The 23,259-nt window shown below is 39.2% G+C and overlaps 1 protein-coding gene across 3 annotated transcripts in view; it reads right to left on the bottom strand.

The window, feature by feature from the left end:
* Positions 1-23,221, bottom strand: part of L2HGDH (L-2-hydroxyglutarate dehydrogenase) — a 39,711-nt gene extending 16,490 nt beyond the window's left edge. For 2 of the 3 annotated variants that reach the window (XM_045201350.3, XM_053928779.2), the window contains exons 1-7: positions 23,018-23,221; positions 19,419-19,534; positions 18,618-18,769; positions 12,016-12,147; positions 7,919-8,081; positions 6,684-6,718; positions 251-418 (exon numbers count right to left, since the gene is read on the bottom strand). In XM_045201350.3, the coding sequence (XP_045057285.2) occupies positions 251-418; positions 6,684-6,718; positions 7,919-8,081; positions 12,016-12,147; positions 18,618-18,769; positions 19,419-19,534; positions 23,018-23,157 (906 nt within the window). In that variant the 5' untranslated portion in view covers positions 23,158-23,221. The remainder of the gene's footprint in view (positions 1-250; positions 419-6,683; positions 6,719-7,918; positions 8,082-12,015; positions 12,148-18,617; positions 18,770-19,418; positions 19,535-23,017) is intronic. The other variant, XM_071221990.1, reaches the window with a different exon arrangement.
* Positions 23,222-23,259: the final 38 nt, after the last annotated feature.

The following is a 23,259-nucleotide window of genomic DNA, read 5'->3' on the forward strand; positions in this document are numbered from 1 at the left end:
TTGACAGCCCTTCCTATGGTACACTCTTGCTTTCTAAAGACATGTACTTGTGGGCAATTAAGTATAATTTAATGACTACGACATCAGAATAAAAATTTAAGAATTTAACCATAAGAGAAAGAGGTAAAATGCTTGCACAAAAAGCCCTTCAAAATATCTTTCACTTCTGACCCAGAAAAAAGTTCTTGTTTCATTCTTTCTGCCCACAGTCATTTTGAGAAGGATGAGAAAGCAAAAGCATCATACCTACCGGATAAATATTTCCTTTCACAAGATAGCATTTTTCTGGCTTTAAGAGCAAGTAATCTCCCCGGAATGGTACAATTTGAGGATCAGGATTGCAGCCACTCAACTCAGAAATACGGTCTGAATAAAGTCCTGCACATGTTACAACATACTGACATTGAACTTCCTCTCCCTAGCGCAAAAGAAAAGAACAGTGATTTATAGGAAACAGACTGCAGAAGACTAGGTCAAGGGCAGAAAAGCAGATGTAGAAGACAATAAAGATACAGAAAGGGACTTTTTTCTTTTTATTCCTTATAAAAGAGGAAATTAAATATATGTACAGCAAAATAAATTGTTCAGCATTTAGGTGGCAGCTAGAAATTTAAGAGTAGTGGCATGCAAGAGGATGTCACCTTAAATTTCATACTTTAATTTAGGGATTCAGTGGTTGACCTACCTAGTGAGGATACCTAAAAAGACACACACACACACACACACACACACACACACTTCCTTTACTAAGACCATGGAACTTAACTATTTGTTGCATGAAGAAGCAAACTTCACTTAATATTTTTATTTTTTATTGATTTTTAGAGAAAGAGAGGGAGGGGGAGACATCAATTTGTTGTTCCACTTATTTATGCACTCATTGGTTGCTTCTTGTATGTGCCCTGGCGGGGATTGAACCTGCAACCTTGGCGCATCAGGACGACACTCTAACCCACTGAGCCACCTGGCCAGGGCCAAGCAAACTTCATTTAGATGGTCCCGACCAATTTGGCCTCCTCTGTATTTCAGGCAGTTTCTCCTGTCTTATCTATGAGTAATTACTCTTTTACTCTCAGGTTGTTTTACACTACAGCTTAAACCATCACCAACCAATTTCTCCTTCCTAATCAATATCTGCTTTGCAAACTGAGGCTACTTTCAAACACCATTCAATCAATCCACATTTACTGAGAACACATACCACAGTCAAAGTTTCCTTTAACAACTAGAAGACTGCTAATCTTAGGTTGTAGTATTTTCCCATAAACTTTATTTTGTAATTATCATCTACATAGTTTTACGTTAACCCTGCTAGGGTGAGCCAATTTACCACCCTATTTCCTAAATAATTTCATTTAACCCGATTCACCACCATACTCCAATTGCCATCTCTTTACTTCTTACAGAGTAAACAACTAGGCTCTCCTTGCTCCAGGTAACTTCTTGTTCTTAGATTTCCTCCCCAGCTGATCTATTTCTGAAGCCTCAGAGTTCTCACTTATCTCAGCATTCTTTCTTTTCAGCCCTTGGTGATTCAGCCTTATTCTATCTTTGTATGCATCTTCTTCTTGCCTAGGTACAAAGGTAAGCCTTTCTTCAAGAGTTCAAGTCACACTTCTGAAAAAATCAGATGAAACTTCTTTGCAGTGCATTCAAATTAGCTAGACTAAACCATAATAGTTTCTAGACCCTTGAAGTCAAAGGGTTATGTCAACAACAACAAGAACAACAAACATGACTTCTTCTAAACTGGTTAATATCTTTCCTGTTCATCTAGAGTTATATACCAGAAGTACAAGACATATTAATATTTTTATGTGATATAAATTTACTAGTTTCTACCTGAAATGTCAACAATGCATTTATTCTTAGAACATAAAATGTAGATAAGCCATATGATAAATGTAATAAGGGAATTTGCAAAATATTACCAGCATGCTAATAACCTAACAGTTCTCTTTAAAAAACTCACGGAAGAGTTCCAAAGAAAGAAATGATTAAAAACTGTCACAGCTCTCTGAAATCATCTTATGCTATATATGAAAAATAATTAAATTCAGTAATATATTAACTTCACATCCAAAATGGAAATTTAGGTCAATACTGAATGGTACATTTATTCCAAATACATTTTTAAAAAAAAATAAACTATGCATTTCTATTGCTTTTTCATAAGTGAAACAGACTTTTCTCCTATATGCAATCTGTAAATTTGAGTTTCCAATTCCTCTCCCCTGAAGTTTATTTTTAAAATTCCTTTTAACCTCATAAAAGCAGAGATGTTCAACTTGATGTGTTGACTTTCATTTTAAAATGATCATTTCACTATACTACACGAAAATGCCAAAATGAAAGGCAATGGCGATAGCAACTGTGGGTGAAGCACATGTCCACTGGTATCTCATAGGCCCCTGCACATCCTCCATCATATGATGCCATACTTTCATGAAAATACCCCTTACTGAGGGAGGGGCAGAAACAGACTTTTAATCCTTCTTTCAATGGAGACCCTGGTTGCTCTGCCAGCAGACCTGATGGTAATCAAAGTGTCTGTGGCAGACAGTGATGTTTTATGGAGACTTTGGTAGGTTCCTATACATGAAATCAGAGCACAGAACTTTAGGATTTTGGAGGAAAGTTATACCATCCTCTGCAGATAACTATCTTCCTTTTGAGAAAGTGCTTCTGGCTTTGCCTCAACATTGACCACAGGCTATCAAGTTACCATGTGAACTACCCATTATTAAGAGGGTATTGTCCGACTCACCAAGCCACAAAATTGGGTGTGTACGCAGCACTCTGTCACCAAGAGGAAGTAGAATATACAAGATCAGGATCGTATAGGTCCTGCAGGCACAAATAAGCTGCAGAGGCAAGTGGCTCAAATTCCCACGACCCCTATTCCTACTAAATTACCTCTTCCCTCTCAACTTGCCCCTGTGGCCCAATGGGAAGTTCTCTATAATCAGCTGGCCAAGGAAGAAAAAATAGAGGCCTGGTTTACAAACGGTTCTGCACGACACTCTGGCACCACTGGGAAGTAAACAGCAGCAGCACCAGAGCCCCACTTGGGAGTGTCCCTGGAGGACTGTGGTGGAGGGAAATGCTCCCAGCAGGCAGCACTTTGAACACTACGCTGGGTGTTCATGTCACCTAGAAAGAGAGATGGCTAGGAGTGTGCATCTGCAGTTTCATGTGCAACGACTAATGGTTTGGCTGGATGGTCAGGTAAGGGAGCTCTGGAGAAGAGGTACATGAATGGACCTCTCCAAACAGGGAGAGGGTAAAGATATTTAAATTCTATATGAATGCTCACTGAAGAGTAACTAGGGCAGAAGATGATTTTGATAATCAGTAGACAAGATGAGCTGCTGTACGAATATTAGCCTTTTTCCCCAGCCACCTCTGTCCTTACCTAATGGCTTCACAAATGAAAATGGTTATGGCAGCAAGGATGGAAGTGACATGTAGGCTCAGTAAGATGGACTTACTAAGGCTGATTTGGCCATAGCCACTGCTGAACACTCCCTCTCCCAACAGCATAGGTCAGTGGAGACACCGATATGATCCCTGGACCAATACAACTTTTAAAAAAGGCAGGGGGAGGACTGGTGTGGCTCAGTTGGTTGGAGCGTCATCCCATAAACCTAAAACTTGCAGGTTCGATTCCCTGTCAGGGCACATACTGGGTTGTGGGTTTGATCCCTGGTCAGGGTACACGTGAAAGACAACGAATTGATGAGTCTCTATAACATCAATGTTTTTCTCCCTTTCTTTTCTCCCTCCCTTCCCTTCTCTCTAAAATCAATAAGCATGTCCTCTGGTGAGGATTAAAAAAGGGGGATGGGCAGCACTTAGTCCTCACTGGAACAGACACTTGCTCTGGATATAGATGTCTTCCTTGCTCACAATGCTTCTGCGTCAACCACCATCTGTGTACTTACAGGATGCCTTACTCAACACTATGGTATTTTATCCAGAAGCATTACTTCTGGTCAGAGAGCTTATTTTATAGTAAATGACGTATAACAATAGGCTCATGCTTATGGAATTCACTGATTTTTATCATTTCCCCCATCATCCTGAAGCTGCTGGGTGACAAAGTGGAATGGACTTTTGAAGACTCAATAACAGTACTAGCTGGCTGGCAACACCACCTTGCAGGGCTTGGGCAATGTCTTCTAGGATGTCCTAGATGCTCTAAATCAGTAACAACTATATGGTGTTGTTTCTCCCACAGCCAGGATTCACAGCTCTAGAAATCAAGAGGTAGAAATGGAAGGAGCTCCTTACAATAATCCAGTAGTTTCTGCTCCTAATCCAAATTTCTGCTTCCTAGCCCTACAACTTTGGGCTCCAATGGTTTAGAAGTCTTAGTTCCCAAGGGAAAAATGCTTCCATTAGAAAATAAGCAATTGTTCCATTATGCTAGAGGTTGATACTGTCACACATAGCCACTTTGGGTTCCTCATGCCAGTGAATCAGCAGGCAGAGAAGATTAGTGTACTGAATGGGGGTAACTGATCCTGACTTGCAAGGAGAAATCGAGTTGCTCCACACAGAGAGCTTGGGGATGATAAAGCGTATATCTGGAATATAGATCTCCTGGGCTCTCTCTTAGTGTCCCCATATATTGTTATGAAAGTTAACGGAAACCACCACAACACAAAACAGGCAGGGCTGCTGATGGCAGAGACAGTTCAGGAATAAAAGTTTGAGTTACCGCACCAAACTAGGAACCCTGACCAGCTGAGATGCTTGCCAAGGGTCAAGGGACCATAGAATGGATAGTAGAAGAACATTATCAATATCAGCTATGACCACATAATTGGTGACATAAATGAGGAATGTAGTAGTTGTGAGAAATATAGTAGTTATGTCTCCCTTACTGTGAAATAAATATATTTGTCTATAATTACATAATTCCTTCTTTTTCCTCATTGTGATAAAATGAATTGTGTCCCTCCTTCCACAAAAAAAATCTTATGTTGAAGCCTTCACTCCCAATGTGACTACATTTGGAGATGGAGCCTTTAGGGAGGTAATTACGGTTAAATGAGGTCACAAGAGGAAAGCCCTAATCTGATAGGACTGGTGCTCTTGTAAGAGAAAGAGACACCAAAAATTGTGCATGCTCACATTTTCATTTTCTCTCTTCCTCTGCTCTTCTTTTCTTTCTCCCTCTCTCCTGCTCCACCTGAGCACGCACAGAGAAGAGACCATGTGAGGACCCAGTGAGAAGGCAGCCATCTACAAGCCAAGAGAGCTCTCACCAGAAATCAACCCTGGTGGCACCTCGATCTTAGACTCCTAGCCTCCGGAACTGTGACAAAATAAATTTCTGTTGTTTAAGCCTATGGTATTCTGTTACGGTGGTAAGCATGTCTTCAGCTGTATGAAAAATAGTTGAACTTTGTAGGTGGAAGCACTGCTTTACTACTGTCTTTATTTGGAAATGAAATGTGGTTATAAGGGTTGGGAATGGATGCCAAGTAGAAAAGGGATGGACTGTGAGGGTTTATCCCATGTCAATTTAGTTAAACTGGGAACTATAATTGACAGAAACCCCATCCCTGTATGGTTCCAACTTAAAGTTGACCAAAACAGGGACTGCATAGGATCTGGTAGGCAGAAGCAAAGCAGCAGCCACTATTCTTTGAAGGTCATTCTAGTCCAAGGTGGTGACCAACACCCACTGCTAAGTGAATTTATGCTCCACATCCGGCTCTACTTCCCACATACTGATCCTACTAACTAACCACCACCCTAGCCTACTATTTGGGTGTGAACAGAGGCAAGGCCATCCTCACGTCTCCTCAAGAGCTTCTCATTTGCAGTTCTACTTCAACTGGATACACTTGGCTTCTCAGACTGGTTAGAAACGCCTTTGGTCTACCAACTCTCCGTCTGAACCTTTGCTTCCCCAGATCGTTTCACAATTGCGTAAGGCCGAATTCCTATAATAAATCCTACTGCACTCATTAATGCCTCTGCTTTCCTGATTGAACTCTGATCATTCAGAGAACACACAGCCAATGCAATACTTTTACGCCATTCAACAGTTCCTGTGTTAGATTTTGTGAAGATAAAGGAAAACAGTCCATCTCCCCCTGTACAACCTGTGCCACCCCACCCAAGTTTTCTCATTAGTAGAGAGTTAAAAGGGTAGATAAGCAAGTAGAAAAATAAAATATCTATCAGTTTTGCCTTAAAATGAAACACTCCAGGTACGTATAATCCTGTTCTTTGCCAGCACTATCACTATATGAATACATTGCCAAGGTGAAACCCTTCCTAGAATGAAAACTGTTAGATTGCTCTCAAAGAATTTCTCTCAGAATAACTTTATATTAGACAAACTACATTCAGTAACATAAAATATAGCACTGTGGTTAATTCATCTTTTTAAGAAAGGAGAAGGGATGAAAGTAAATAAAATAGATGGAAATAGTCTTAAGAATCTTTATCTTTGGCTCTGACTGGTGTGGCTCAGTGGATTGAGCACCAGCCTGCGAAGGGTCACTGGTTCTATTCCCAGTCAGGGCACATGCCTGGGTTGCGGGCCAGGTCCCCAGGAGGGGGCGTGTGAGAGGCAACCACACATTGATGCTTCTCTCCCTCTCTTTCTCCCTTCCTTGCCCTCTCTAAAAATAAATAAAATCTTTAAAAAAAAGACTCTTTACCTTTGTATTCCTTATAACAATTGGATATTTCATCCCTGAAAAAAAGAAATTAGTGAAATATTGCTCTTTCGTAAAAGAAGACCTACAGTATCTGAAATATACTAGTAACAAATTTAAATGAATTTCTTCTGTCACAGCCATGATTACTTCCCACATTTCATTCCGAAGCTTTTACCAAGTAACAAGATAAAACTAGTTCATATTTGACAATATATAAAACTCTGGTATGTTTTTTAGATTATTTGATATGAATTCACTTAATAAGTACTTATAAAGCTTTCCTGACTTCAGCTCCAACATAAGCAGCCCCAGCTTTTCTCTGAACTACAAACCTAGAAACCATGCTATAAAATGGATCATCGTAACTCAGTATGTATTTTCCCACAGGACCAATGCTATGACACCTGTCCAAATGTTGGTTACTGAATCTTTGTAGATTCTAGGTGGTGAAGAGAAGCAAGAGTTATCACAACACAATGATCTCCAATACTAAATGATATAAAATTAGTTTCCAATTAGATACAAGGGATCTCAAAGTCTTATAAAGCATACATACAACAGGTAAATCTGTTGTACCATAAATAAATTTGATTGACTACGCTACCTACCTATTACAACCTTATTAAACAATTTTTCTCATCACCTTAGAATTTAGTAGGACACGGGGAGAACCATTCAGGTGGCCAAGATCTCCTAAAGAAAGCAGTCCAGGGAGAATACATGCAGCACTACCTTCCTCCTCACTCACATTTCCCAAAAGCAAATTTTAAAATTTACAAATGGATTCATTTAGACTTTTAAGAGAATTTCCCCCAAAGGGGTAGTTCAGAATGGCCAAGTCATGCCTGTCCCCAGACAGTCTGATTCAGTCATGAAGCATCACTAGGTAATGCTGAAGTCTGCGTTTTTAACAAATACCCCCAAGGGATTCTGACTCTAATCTACAGGCTAAAGAAGTGTTTGGGGGCTAATTTTATATAAACAGCCTTGGTAGCTCAGGTTTTAGCACCAGTCAGAAGTGTCTGATCAGTGCCCAGTTCTAGCAACAAGAGACTCACTGGAAGTCCCAGTTCGTCCATGTCCAATTTACCCTCTGCACCTGCCTCCACCTCTGTACCCTACTTTAGCCCAGCTCCTGGTGGACTTCCGCCAGCACGAGCTCAGCCAAAAACTGTCCCAAATTTGTTTAGAAGTCAATACATGTCAATTCAAAAGAAAAGACAAGGATGGCTTACCATCTTCACTTTTTGAAGAACTTTCTCTAGCCATTTCAATATCTTCAACTTCAAAATTGGTCAAGATAGAGCCACCTGCTTCTTGGAAATCCTGGGCAAATGACAAAGCCACCTGACGATAGTCCACAATGCCGGTATATGGGCAATCAATAGCCATTAGACCCTGGGACAAGATTACGAAAAAGTCAAGACAATACAATTAAAATCATTAAGGACAGTTTGTTCAATAAATTTTATTTTGCACTGATTTTTTTTACTGTTTATTTTGATGGGTAACACATATTATCCTTTCTTGACAAAAAAATCTGATAGTTTAAAAGAAAAATAAAATAAAGGCTTGCCCTGACCAATGTGGCTCACCAATGGGTGTCGTTCTGCAAAGAAAAAGGTTGCTGGTTCAATTCCCGGTCAGGGCACATGCCTGGGTTGTGGGTTTGGTCCCTGACCGAGGTGCATGTAAGAGGCAACTAACTGATGTTTCTCTCTCACATCAATGTTTCTCTCCCTTTCTCCCTCCCTTCCCCTCTCTCTAAAAATAAATAATCTTTTAAAAAATAAATAGGAGTTTGCTCCATTGGTGCCTACATTGGAATTTGAGTGTGTGTGTGTGTAATGTCTAACATATATAAGAAATAATATTAAATAAGAAAGTCTCTATAATCAGGTAATAATTCTCTTTAATGGAGTTCATTTTGCCAGGCTCTTCCAGCTGCTACACCCAGATTTTCAGTTTTATTCATCCCTCATCCTATCTGATTCTGAGTTGAATTCTGTATCACCAAACAAATGTTTTAAATAAACTCCACTGAGATTTTCCCAGTGGTGGATCACATGTCATACACTCTCAGTGCAAACCCAGAATTATTCGTATGTTGCAGAGCATTGCTCTGATTTGCTGCAGACTCTACTTTCAAGGCTGCAAATATTGAATGGAGATTGCATGTGGTTAATTCAAACTTTCTCTTCAGATAATATGAGAAATTAACAGCGTGGGCTTTATTGTTGTTTGTTTGCCAAGATATGTTCAAACTCTACATATGAATGATCTACAAGCACACTTACTGAACTTTTTGGAATAAATATATCCTTTTCTAATTCTGAAAAAAAGGATAAGAAAAGAATTTCACATACTAAATACTGACTACACTTTGGGGAATCCCTGGCAATAGTACCATTTTTTCTTGCCTTATTGTGTATATGAGTACACTGGTTTTCCCAAGAAATCTCCCCTAACAGGGTCGCCAGGTTCCCAGAGTAACTAAAGCCCAGAAGGTGGATGCAACTGGTAAATGCAGCCATCTCTTTGGCCAGCACGGCGCTGTCATTGTTGTGCTTTTAAAATAATGTTTGATAATATTACTTTAAATATTTGATTCTTGTATTCAGTGCCCTGCTCCTCCCCCAATACATTTACCTGCTTATCCTTTCAAAGCTTTTGACTTTGCTACCCACTTCTGATCAATGCCGCCCCATGGCCAGACCCCACTAGGGGTAAAGGCTCACAAAACACCCAACAGCCTCTTTTCACAAACTGAAAGCAACATTTGGGAAACTTCACCATTTTCCTGGCAGTCTGCTTCCAGAATATGAAAGCATTTGTCCATGTACAAGAAATCACTCCTTTTTTTTTGATATAGTAAATATACATAAGATTTTATATTAGCCCTTAATATGGCCTGACAATCCCTAAATTCACAGGTCAGTAGCTATAATTCAATTTCAATCTATAAATAGTATTTTGTGTACAATAACCTTGGACTCTAAATTAGGATAATACCAAGAGTTTAGTCACAAAACTTCATCACCTAGCATAAAACAGTGTGACAAGTATAACAGAGGGATAAAAACGTGCTGTAAAAGTGCTCCATATCAATAGTTTTTTTGAATCCTAAATATCCTTATTCGTTTTATATTCCTATTACCCAGCAGAATGCCTGACACACAGCAGGCACTCAGTTAGGCACTGAATCAATGAACTTTTGAGGGTTGTCTTTAAACATACTAGATTTTTACCCCCTCTTGACCTCCCCTAAAAGGTTTCTCTTCTTTTCTTTCCCTCTCTAGTCTTGGCTTTGCCCCTCTTCATGAAATGCTGGTGAGCCCACCATATGTGTATGTTGGGGGAAAGTGGAGTGAGTCACTGCTGCTAAACAATCCAGTGCCCTGGCCCAGGATGGGGTTGGTGGACCAGCCAGCCCTCAGGCAGGTGCTGGGAATGCACTTTCCAGCTTTAGCAGGCCAGAGCTTGAGATCCAAGTCCACAGCAAGTCGGATAGCTAGAAAAGAACCAGGGAAGCAAGCCAGCAAACTCCAAGAGTTAGAAGTCAGTCAGGAGAATAGAGGCACAGATGAACATATGGTTGACCAATTAAAGAGATGGCAGACAGACCAGCACAGCTAACGTCATAAGAAGCAGTCAGGATCTGCCCAGAAAGAGAGCGGTCAAGAGCCATCCTGCAAAGTCAAAGTTCACAGAGGCAGTTTAAAAATTTCCAAGATGCTCCAAGAACTTAACGTTCTACTTAAAGGAATCTGGTCCAAAATGCCCTTTAGAGCTACCCTAACACATTTTTTCTTTCTGGAGGTCCTGGAAGAAATAAAAGTAACCCTGTACTATGCAAATTTTGCCCACCGTTCCTGGTAATAGTGGTGAGGTTGGGAGAGAAAGGAGGAATTTATTCAAGACACCTTTATGGAATAACCAGACCATATTTTCTACTGTATATTGTCATCCCTACATAGGCACTGATCATTACAATGTGGCCTTATATAAAGTAGATCACTTCTGCAGAGGCTTTAGAGGAGAGCAGGATATATCCCTTTTATAAGTTACATTACACTACTCATTCATCTTTAAAGTGGGGATTCACCTTCGAGACTCTCAGACTAAACTAAAAGTTTCTGATAAGCACTGCCTGGCAGTAAGTTCAAAGTCAGACTCTCTAAGACAGGTACCTGGAGTCCAGCTATTACATATTGTCAATAAAAGGGTGGGGGAAAAGGGACAGGAGATAGAGCCATTCACTGGAACAGTCAGTGGAACTGGGGGTTGGAGTGACAGCTTCTGAAAGGCTGTCAAAGAAAGTTGATACGCAGGGTATTATTATTCATGTCTCTTTCATGAATATAAGGATAGCATGTTTTAAGCAAGATATGATACAACCCACCCTTCACACTCATGCCAGCCTTATCTTCCTGAAATACAGACTGGATATTGTAGCCACCCTCCTCAAAAATTTTCATTGGCTCCTGTACCTACTGGAAAGACTTCAAAGTTATTAGCATGAATATCAGACCCTTTATGTGAGCCTAGTCCTGCCTTTATAGTCTCACTTTTTATATTTGCTACACACCCTGTGATCCAACCATACCTCACCACTCACTGCTTTCCAACCATGTCATATGGTTTCAGCCTTCCTCTTGCCTTTGCTTATGTTCTTCAGACCTGGTATTTTCTTAGAGGTGCGGGTGAAAAGGAGGGTTCTATGGAAAGTAACCTCACAGGGTAATCTAATCATAAATCCCTAACTGGGCAGGTCATCATGGGTAGTCATGCCCCAGGCATATAACTTCTTTAGTAAAAGGTTTATCTTTGCCTTAAACAAGCCCTGACCATTGCTTCTGTGCATTTAGGTTAACACACCACAGAAATAAGCTGTAATCACTTTCAAAAGAGCACATAATTTTGCTAGCTATCCTGTAATCCAATCCCCACCTTGCTTTCTCCCACCTTCATGTACTTTTCCTTATGTTCCCTCCTTCATTTCAAATGCATAAAAGCTGCAAAACTCTTATTCTCCAGTGCATTTGAAATCTTGCTCCCTGGTGTATGCCATCAGTTTGGCTCAAATAAACTCATAAAAATTCTCTGCAGGTTTGGAGACTTCTTACAATGACTTAGGGAAAGAAGAAATCAGGTATCCAGTCTGTGGCAATGCCCTCTTGTGTCTGTCAGCACACTGCTTTTGTGACAACATTATCTGTTTCTATGCAATTCCTGCCTCCTACAAATTCACTCCCAGCCTCCATGTCACAAGACTGAGCCCTAAATGAAAATGCCCCTGTGAGCATGTGTGTGGAGTTAGTGAATCACTTACCCTACAATATGGCTCCTTCTTTTTTATATCCTCCTGCTGGATCAGCCTCAGCCCCTGGACACCATTCTGCAGGCCTCTCTCATATAGGGCTTTAAGTCTGGGAATTTCTTCTTGTTCAACAGCTACTATAAGCTTCAAAAAATGATGATATGGATAGAGTTAAAGATACCATCAGCTATAAAAGATAAGGTGACTAGAAAACCACAAATTATTACCACTCAAATTGGGTTGATTTTTTTAATTGTTTTTTCTTCATGTATCTACTTCAACCTTCCTTCATGATTTCATTTCCTCCTCCATCAAAAAAAAAAAAAGTTCTCTTAAGAAAACTGCATTAAAACAAATTTTCCTTAAAGATGAGGTGCAGCCTCAATGTCCACTTCTGCTCTCAGTTGCACATGCATCGTGGCCATAAGCAAATCTGATCACTACCACTCCCTCAGTCCCAGAGGGGACAGAAGCACTGGCTGCTTAATCTTTCCATTAAAAAATGAGACAAACAAACAAACAAACAAAAAACCCACAGAGATAACAAAACAGAATGGCTTCCTTATATCTATAAAAGAATGTAAAATACCAATATATCAGAAAAACATCTAGTATTCAGTATAATGGGATATCACTAACAGAAAACTATCCATTGTATTTCCTGGAATTGTATGTAGATCAAGAAGCAAAGATAAAGAAGTACGTACATCACTTAAGTCAGACCTTAGCTATGATTAATGACCTTGCTTGTATTAGAGACCTCTCCCCCACTGGTTTGCTACATTCCTTTGAGCCCAGAGATTAGGTGTCACTCAAGATTTGGAAGACAGGATCCCCAGAAAGCCAACTAGAAGGAAAGTGGGATGGGAACCTATACAGAACAAACTTTCATTTCATGTCTTACAGGTGTTGATACTCCCCTGGAAAAATAATTGGGGACCAATGGTAACTCTAAAGGACAGAGAAATGTTTTCTTTAAAAAATGCTAGTGTAGCTCCAGTTGGAAAATGTGGTTGTTTTAGTTTGTATTTCTTTAATAATAAAACTAATCTTATAGAAATAAGATGATTAAAAAGTAAAGGTAGGGAAATAATAGGTGAACTCAAGAGTTAAAGATTTTGGCTTCAGTCATAATTGACAGGATTAAGTGATTAATGCATGTGGAAAGCTGTTATTACAGGAACTGGAATGCATGACCATGCAACTCTGACAAGCAATTCAACCTTTGTGCCCCAGGGGTCTACAAGCACTGGAGATGGTATCCGAGCCATTGAGTTCCAGGGAGGAACGCCCAGTGATGCAGAAGTGTTGATCAACACAAAAAGAAATACTAGCAAAAATCACAGCAGGGCTGTAACTCTTATCCAGTTAACCTTTTTTTCCTAAGTCCTTACCAACGCTTCCTTCTCCTTATAAAAAGGTCGGCTTTAATCCCCTCTCCTTAACTTCAATGTCTCTGGTTATATTTTGTTTCCTTTTTTCTTCTATTGATTATGTTCCAGTTAAAGGTAAAATCATATGGTATTTGTCCCTCACCGTCTGGCTTATTTCACTTAGCATAATGCTCTCCAGTTCCATCCCAAATGAAAATTTGTGTTCATGCAAAAGCCTGTACTTCTAACAGTTTTATTTATAATAGTTTAAAAAAAAAAAAGGTCGGCTTGAAATGAGATGTTAAGATGGTTTTTGAGCGTACATAACACGCCATCTTCACAGATTGCAGGCATCTGAATAAAGTGCCCATAAAGATTCAATCTTTGTCTCACTTATTGGTTCTGATAGAGGCAGGCAGCATGAACACCGACTTTTAAGTTTCAAAATAAAGTACATTACAAAGTATTTACTAATGCATTCTGTTCCAGAGAAAAAAAGAAGTAATTTTAACAACTTTACTCAAGAATTTTTGTCTACTTATTTCTGGGCAAAGTATCTGTTTGAAGTAGTTTCCTCCTTACTTAACAGCTCTCATCAAAGGAGGGCACAGACACATATTCATGGGTAAATTAGAATTCACAAATCACTCTTTCATAGCAAGGAGTCAAGACAATTTCATGAGATACTACTTTTAATCAAGATGTAAAGTTTATTTGAATCAACAAATGATTAACCTTAAAAACAAAAGTGGAATCAAAGGACACTATCAAGAAAGTAAAAAGACAATCCACTGAATGGGAAAAACATTTGCAAATTGCATAGCTCACAAGGGTCTAGTATCCAGAATTTATAAAGAACTCTTACAACTCCACCATGAAATCTATAAATACAGTTTTATATATTTTTTTGCCTTAACACCATGTCAGAACCATTTTCCCATATCATTAAAAAAATCTTCATGACATCTTTAATGATGATGATGAATTTTATTCTTAAAAATTATAAGGAAAAGACTTACAAGGGAATATTATGAAAAAGTGCATGCCAACAAATTAAATAATCTATGTGAAATGGACAAATTTATAAGAAGACATAAACTCCTGAAACTGACTCAAAAAGAGAATCTGAATAGATGCATAACACGTAAATAGAACTTTAAAACTTCCCACAAAGAAAAGATCATGCCCAGGGACTCTACTAATAAATGCTTCTACATGTTTAAATAAGAATTAATACCAATTCTTCATAAACTCTTCCAAAAAACAAAAGAAGATGGAACACTTTCTAATTTAATGAAGCCAGTATTAGCCCGATACCCAAATCAAAGACATCAAAAGAAAATAAAACTGCAGGCCAATATCTCTTATAAATATTGGACTCTTATAAATATAAAAGTCCTGAACAAAATTAGTAAACTGAATGCAGTAATATATAAAAAGGATTATATACCGTGACCAAGTGAAATTTATTGCAGGAACGCAAGATCAATTTAACAGCCAAAAGTCATTTCATGTAGTATATCCAATTAATAGAATAAAAGACAAAAACTACATGATTAGTTCAATAGAAACAGAAAAGGGCCCTGGCTGGTGTGGCTCAGTGGATTAAGTGCCAGCCTTCGAACCGAAAGGTCACTGTTTCGATTCCCAGTCAGGGCACATGCCTGGGTTGCGGACCAGGTCCCTGGTTGGGGTTGCGCGAGAGGCAACCACACAATGATGTTTCTCTCCTTCTCTTTCTCCCTCCCTTCCCCTTTCTCTAAAAATAAATAAATAAAATCTTTAATAATAAAAAAAAAAGAAACAGAAAAGGCATTTGAAAAAAATCCAATACTCTTTTATGGTTAAAAAAAAAATACTGGGAATAGAAAGGAATTCCTCAATCTGATAAAAGGCATCTACAAAAAACCCATACTAGCACCATACTTAATAGTGAAAGATTGAATGCTTTTTCCCTAAGATAAGGAAAAACACAAGGTTGTCCATTTTCACTGCTTTCACTTTCAACATTGTGTTAGAGATTCTACCCATGGTAAAAAATATAAAAGGCATCCAAATTGAAAAAGTTAAGCTATCTTATTGACAGATGACATGATCCTACATATAGAAAATCCTAAGTAATACAAACACACACAAAAAACCAATTAGACTAATACCAAAGAATAAAATTAACAAAAGAAATGCAAGACCTGTACACTGAAAAATACAAAATATTGTTGAAAAAAATTACAGAAGATCTAAGTCAATGCAAAGACATCCATGTTCATTGAAAGATTTAATATTGTTAAGTGGCAATACTCTCCAAATTGATCTATAGATTCAATATAATCTCTACCAAAATCCCAGCTGCCTTTTTAGAGCAACTGACAAACTGACCCTGATATTCATATGGAAATTAAAGGGACCCAGAATAGGCAAAACAATCTTGAAAAAAGAAGAACAAGTTGGAGGACTCACATTTCCTGATTTCAAAAAAAAAGAAAACAAAGAAGAAAAATTACAATAATCAAGGTAGTGCAGTACTGGCATAAAGATAGAAATATATCAATGGAATAGAATTGAGTACCCTAAACGTGGCAGGGTCTGGAAAGGGCAGTAGGCTGGTGGTAAGGGGTTAAGAAGGCCCTGAAGCAGTCCAAGAAGCAGGCCAAGTAAATGGATGAAGAAGGTAAGGCATTAAAGCAGAAACAACAACAAAAAGGTGCAGAAGAAACTCGAGCTAAAAGCAAAGGCTGTGAGGAAGAAAGTCCGCATTTGGGAAGATTCCACACTTGAAATTAAGAATTCTGGCAGAAAATAAGCTGTTCCTTGTGCCTGAGGCAATGGTGATCCTTCATTCCATTCCTGTTTAAACCTCTGGATTTTCTACCATAACATCTGTTGCCACCTACAGCTAGAATGAAGTATTGTCTAGCAGCCTGTTGTACATTTAAGAATAAAATTTGTTTAAAAAAAAATCATACTGGGGCTCATCTTTTCTTTAGTTATCACTCAGCCATTTCTATCTCAGCTGGGAGGTCAGAGCAAACCCAGCCTAGAATCCCACCAAAGTCTACTCTTCAGTCTTTGTTCTACCCTAAGTTCTATATCACCTGGAATTAAACTAATTCATTTGCGGGGGGGGGGGGGGGGAGTGAAGATAGACCTAAATGTCAGAACTAAGGCTATAATAAAAATCTTCGAAGAAAACATAGGAGTAATTTTTCATTAAAAAGTTAGGCAGTGATTTCTTAGGAAGGACACTAAAAACAAAATAAAGAGATAAACTGATTTCATAAAAACTAAAAACTTCTGGGCTTCAAAGGATACCATCAAGAAATTAAAAAAAGAAAATCTACAGAATGAGAGAACAATTTTAGTAATATTTTTAAATTACCATTACCATTACTACTATTTTCATTTCTTTTTTGTTTAATCCTCACCTGATAATATATTTATTGATTTTAGAGGGACAGGAAGGGAGAAAGAGAGAGAGAGAGTGAGAGAGACATCAATGATTGGTTGCCTCCTGTACACGCCCCAACTTGGGCTCAAACCTGCAATCCAGGTATGTGTCCAGATCAGAATACATGTGCGACCCCTTCCATCTACAGATGACATTCCAACCAACTCAGCCACACTAGCCAGGGCTCTACTATTTTATTTTTAAAAATAAAAAATATTGCCCTGGCTGGTGTAGCTCAGTGGATTGAGCTTGGACTGGGAACCAAAGGGTCTCTGGTTAGATTCACGGTCAGGGCACATGCCTGGGTTGCAGGCCAGGTCCCCCAGGATGGGGTGAGCCAGAGGCAACCACACTTCTCTCCTTGTCTTCCCCTCCCCTCTCTCTGAAAATGAATGAAAAAAATCTTTAAAAAAAAACCCAAAAAACTTCTAAAAAATATTTTAATATGTTATCAGTATTTTAGTAAATATCTTATAGCTAATAAGAGGCTGTATCCGGAATATATAAAAGACACATACAATCAACAATAAAAAGACAAATTACCCAATTTAAAGTGTGCAAAAGACATTTTTTCCAAAGAAGATAAATGGCCACTAAGCATATGAAAAGATGCTCAACATCATTAATAACTAGGAAAATGTAAATCAAAACCACAATGATATACCACTTCACATCCTCTAGGATGGCTAAAATAAAAGAGAGGGACAATAACAAGTGTTGGTGAGGATGTAGAGATATTAGAATCCTCATTGTTAGTGGGAATGTAAAACAGTGCAGCACTTTGAGAAACAGTTTGGCAGCTCCTCAAATTTTAAACATGGAGTTACCATATGACCCAGCAATTCCACTCCTAGGTATATGCCCCACAGAAATGAAAACAGGTCTGTACAAAAACCTGTTCATAAATTCCAAGCAGTGTTATTTATAATAGCGAAAAGGCAGAAACAACCCAAATTTCCATCAACTGATCAATAGATAAACAAAATTTCATATACCTACACAATGAAATATAAAAAGGATGACATACTGATTCATGCTACAAGATGAATGAACCTGGAAAATATTATGCTAAGTGAAAGAAGCCAGTCACAAAAGACAACACATTGTGTGATTCCACTTACGTGAAATGTCTGGAATAGGCAAATCCACAGTATATTAGTGGTTGCCAGGGCCTGGGGAGAAGTAAGACTAGAAAGTAGGGGGAATGGGGAATGACTATTAACGAGTATAAGGTTTCTTTTGGGGAGAATGAATATGTTCTAAAATTAGACAGTGGTAGTAGCTACATAATTCTGTGACAACACTAAAAATTGAATTGTATACTTTAAAAGGGTGAATTGTATGGTATATATGTTATATCAATAAAGCTGTTACTTTAAAAATTATGTGGAGTTAGTCATACCACCTTTTTAAAAAAAGTTATGCCCTAATAGATTTTGCAAATAACGTTTACATAAAGAAAAGCCAGGTATTTTTAAAAAAAATAAATCTAAATTCTTTTTTTAAAAAGATTTTATTTATTTATTTTTAGAGGGAGGGGAAGAGAAGGAAAATAGAAGGGCAGAAACATCAATCGGTTGCTTCTCCCATACCCCCACTGAAGACCTGGCCCGCAACCCAGGCATATGCCCTGACCAGGAATTGAACTGGCAACCTTTCCACCCACAGGCCGACACTCAATCCACTGAGCCACACCAGCCAGGGCAAAAACCACATATTTTTAATTCGACATTAAACATCATTAAGAAAATGCTACTTATTATAAATAAGTCAAGATCCTAGTAAAAATACCATACCTTGCCACATTGCTTGTAAGAAATTCCCTTTTGGTTACAGTACTCATAGATGAGGGCTGAGCCTTGTACGCATAATTTAGCTTTCAGAGATTCAGGTTTATAATAAATTCCACTATGTATGACACCACTGTTATGTCCAGTCTGGTGAATAGCTATCAAACAAGAGAAACAGGATGGGAGAAAGTACATGACTTACAAAACCTAAGAACTGGGGAAACGAACATAGTTGAAGCTATCAGAGACCACATTTTTAAAAATTCTGACAGTTGGAGTACTGGTAACTTCCTCTCGCAGCCATCCCCGGAGCCTGTGTCACATCCCTCCAGCCCATCTTTGATTTCAGTCACACACGTGCCTCTCACTACCAGCAAACCACTTCAAGGACCCACTATAACTCTCTGCATTCTGCCCCTGAGCCTCTTCTAACGTGGGGAAGGAGAACGCAACATCCTCAGGGGCAATCCTCAACCAGCAGAGACAGGTGCTAATGGGAAAATAAGGATGATCCTGGGAAGTGCTTATGTAGTTTCTCAGAGGTCCCAGTGGAATCAAGCTCATATTAGTAACTTTAATAATGTACCTTCATGTGGTTTTTCCTCCTCCCATTTACTACCCCCACCGCCTCACTCCTGTCTCCTAGGTAACCTCTCAAATAAATCACCTACAACCAAGTCCTAGCCCCAGAATCTGCTTTATGGGGAACTCAAACTAGTGGACTAATATCAACACTCAATATAACAGATGTAGAATAGACAAAATGAGCAAGTTAAGCCCAAAGGGCAACACTGATAACATACATACCTAAATCTTTCTCCTTTTCCAGAACACCAATGGAAAGTGCAGGATGTCGCAGGATGAGGGCTCTGGCGGAGGCAAGCCCCACAATTCCGCCACCGATGATGACTACATCAAATGAGCTTTAAGAGAAAGTCACCTTTAGCATGTTTACAGTAGACCTCACGAAACTTCACATGCAAAATTTTCATCATCTATGGACAATTAATTAAACTTAATTTATAATCATTAAAAACAAATATTTGCCCTAGCTGGTGTGGATCAGCTGATTGAGCCACCAGCCTGCAAGTTGAAAGGTTGCTGGTCTGATTCCCAGTCAGGGCACATGCCTGGATTGCACGCCAGGTCCCCAGTTAGGGGAGGGTGAGAGGCATGATTGATGCATCTCTTGCACATAAATGTTCCTCTCTCTCTCTGTCTTTCTTTCTTTCTTTCTCCCTCCCTTCTCCTCTCTCTAAAAAGAAATGAATAAAATCTTTTAAAACAAATATTTATTGGATTTTGTGCTACTTGGCTTCTCACTCATGAAGAAACCTTTAAAAGTTACACGCATGGCTGGTCAGTACTATAATCATCTACACCGAGCAGGCAGGGTGGCTAGTGGACCAAGCTGCTCTAAACCTCCACAGCACTCTGCCCGGGCTGGCTGCATGTGTTAAGCATCACACTCTTCTCCACCACCTGTTCTTTTAAATTCAAGTGCAATATTCTTGAGGACAAGCTAACACATTGTCTTTAATGCCTTAGTGTGCAAGAACTTATCATTTTTTTCTGTTGAGAATAAACAGTGAGATGATCCAGAAATAGGTTCAAAACCACAATTTTAGCCACAACAAACCCCGATTACACAACTATTTCAAAAATTAGAAAGGGCTTGTGTAGTCTAACTTCGCAATGAGGAATGTAAAAGATTCCCTTTAACACTAACCTTATGGTCAACAAATCGGTTTTATAGAAACATGGCCACTTTTGTTTCTTCCACACCTCACCTATGTCACCCCTCCAATATTATATTATTTTGATGTAAATCCAAAACATCGTCTGTAAATATTTTAGTGTTATTTCTAAAAGGCCTCTTCAACACACACACACACACACAATACCATTATTCTAACTAAAAATTTTAACAAAAATGTTCTATGTCATCAAATATTCACTATAAAACTTTTGGAAGAAGACGCAGGGAAAAAAATCTTTGGGATGTAGGGCTAGGTGAAGAGTTTACACCAAAAACATGATCCATAAAAGAAAAAAGTTGATAAACTGGCCTTCATCAAATTAAAAACTTTTATTCTCAAAAGATCCTGTTAAGAGGATAAGAAAAAACCAACAAACCAGGGGGAAATACTTGCAAACCACATATCTGACAAAGTACTCTATCTAGAATATCTGTTAAGAACTCTCAAAACAAACAAGCCTATTTTAGAAAATGGACAAAAGATATGAACAAACATGTCATCAAACAGGATATACAGATGGCAAATAAGTACATGAAATGATAGTCAATACCATTAATCATTAGAGAAATGCAAATTGAAACTATAATGTGATATCACTATGCTCAATCAGAATGACTAAAATTCAAAACAAAAAGTGATTAACACCAAATACTGGTGAGGATGGAGAGGAAATGGATCACTCACATATTACTGGTAGGAATGTGAAATAGTACAGTCACTCTGGAAAAAGAATATGGCAGTTTCTTAAAAAACTAGACACGTACCCTGGCTGGTGTGGCTCAGTGGATTGAGCGCCGGCTTGTGAACCAGAGAGTCACTAGTTTGATTCCCAAGCACATGCCTCGGTTGTGGGCCAGGTCCCCAGTAGGGGGCGCATGAGAAGCAACCACATATTGCTGTTTCCCTCTCTTTCTCCTTCCTTTCCCCTCTCTAAAAATAAATAAATAAAGTCTTCATTTACAACAGAAAACTAAACATGTGCTTACAACAGGTCTTCGTGACTGCATTTATACCAGAGAAAGGAAAAATTATGTTCATAGAAAGACCTGTACATAAATGTTTATAGTAGCTTTATTCATAGCCAAAACTGAAAATGGCCCAGATATCCTTCAACTGGTGAATGGTTAAACTGTGATACATGTATATCATCATGTAATGCTACTCAACAATTACGAGGAATCCAATATCCACATAGGTAACCCCTTAGATGGACCTCAAGGACGTTATGCTGTGTAAAAGAAAGACAATCTCTGAAGATAACATACTGTGTGATTCCAGTTATAGAACTTTCTCAAAATGACAAAATAACAGAGCTTTTAGGGGAATAGATCAGTGATTGCCACAGGTTAGGAAGTCGTTAGGAAGGGTATAGAAATGGGATGTTAATGTAACACAGTAGGTAACACAAGGGATATCTTTGTACTGATGGAACATCTCTGTTTCTGAATTATGGTGGTAGTTACACAAGTTAACGCACGATTAAATTGAATGAAAACACACACATGGAAATGAGTGCATATAAAATGATGAAATCTGAACAAGGTCTATGGCTTGAGCCAACGTCAATTTCCTGGTTTTGATATGGCACTATAATTCTGTAAGATGTTATCATGGGGGTAAACTGGGTGAAAAGTACATAAGATCTCTACTTTGTTGCAATATTCTATGAATCTATAATTATTTCAAAATACAAAGTATAAACAGAACCTTCACTAACCCTATTTTTCTTAAGAAAAGTTTCCCAAAAGAATTGTCTACATACCCCATGATGAATTACAAATCCTATTCCATTCTAATCCCCCTCCAATACGCTAACACACGGCAACCAGAGTAAATTTTTGAAACATCAGCATTTAATTACTACTCTTCTTAAAAAACCCTTTTAAAAGCCTCCAACGCTCTTAGAATAAAATGCAATGTGTAGTTAAAATAAAAACCCTGCCGTGATGCAGCCCCTCTCCTGGTGCCATTCCACACCATCTCTGAAGCTAAGCTCCAGTCACCCTCTAGTTCTAGAAACAGCCAAACTTCCCAGCTTTAAAGCTTCGCATAAACCATCATCTTTACAGAAAGCAGAGAAATACAGTGGTTTCCAGGGTGACCTCTAAACCTTAAATCACAGGACGCTGAATTCTGCAGGCTTTAATTAGCAACTGAGCTGCTTCTCCCTGAGGTAACTCTATGCAGTGTCCGCCTGGAACTGATTTAAGACTGGTTTGAGATTTTCCAAGTAACACCAGCAATGCCAGCTAACAAAGAGTGTATTCGATTGCTTATAGTGTGCTAGGTCATTTAACGCTCAAAACGATCACCTGCGGGGGAGATGAGTTTCCCATTCACAAATGAGCCTTTAGGGAGCTTTAGTTAACCCGCCCAGAGTTAAATAGGAAGTGGAGGGCCTGTTTTCAAAGACAGACTGTAGACCTCTACTCAAGACTGCTCTGTTATTCTTTTCTTCCCGCCTACAAACACAACAAATAAATCCCGCAGGTAGTTCTGGGGATCCGAGGTTGGTGCCCGTGCTCCACAGGATTCCGACTTCTCACGCCTGGGACAGGGCAGTAGAACAGGGGCATAGATCCAGCACCGGGCACCTTTGGGAGAAGATGCTGCACAGGTGGCGGGGGCGGGCCAGCGGCTACTCACCTAGTGCTGGCTTTGCGGCCACACTGGCACAGCGGCCGGGGCCTCCCCAGCGCCGGCCCGCACGCCGCGGAGAAGCCCCCGGGGAAACCCCCGCGGGCCCGTCCGCAGGCACTGCCCAGGTAACGCAGCGAGGGAACCATCGCCTGCAACCCCTCCCCTGCCCCAGCCTCAGCCCCAGAGGGGTCACTAGAGCAGGACACTACTGGGCCCCCTCCCGCCCCCCCCACCGCGCGCTCTCTAGC

This window comes from Desmodus rotundus, chromosome 7, assembly GCF_022682495.2.
Source record: "Desmodus rotundus isolate HL8 chromosome 7, HLdesRot8A.1, whole genome shotgun sequence".
NCBI classification, from domain to species: Eukaryota; Metazoa; Chordata; class Mammalia; order Chiroptera; family Phyllostomidae; genus Desmodus; species Desmodus rotundus.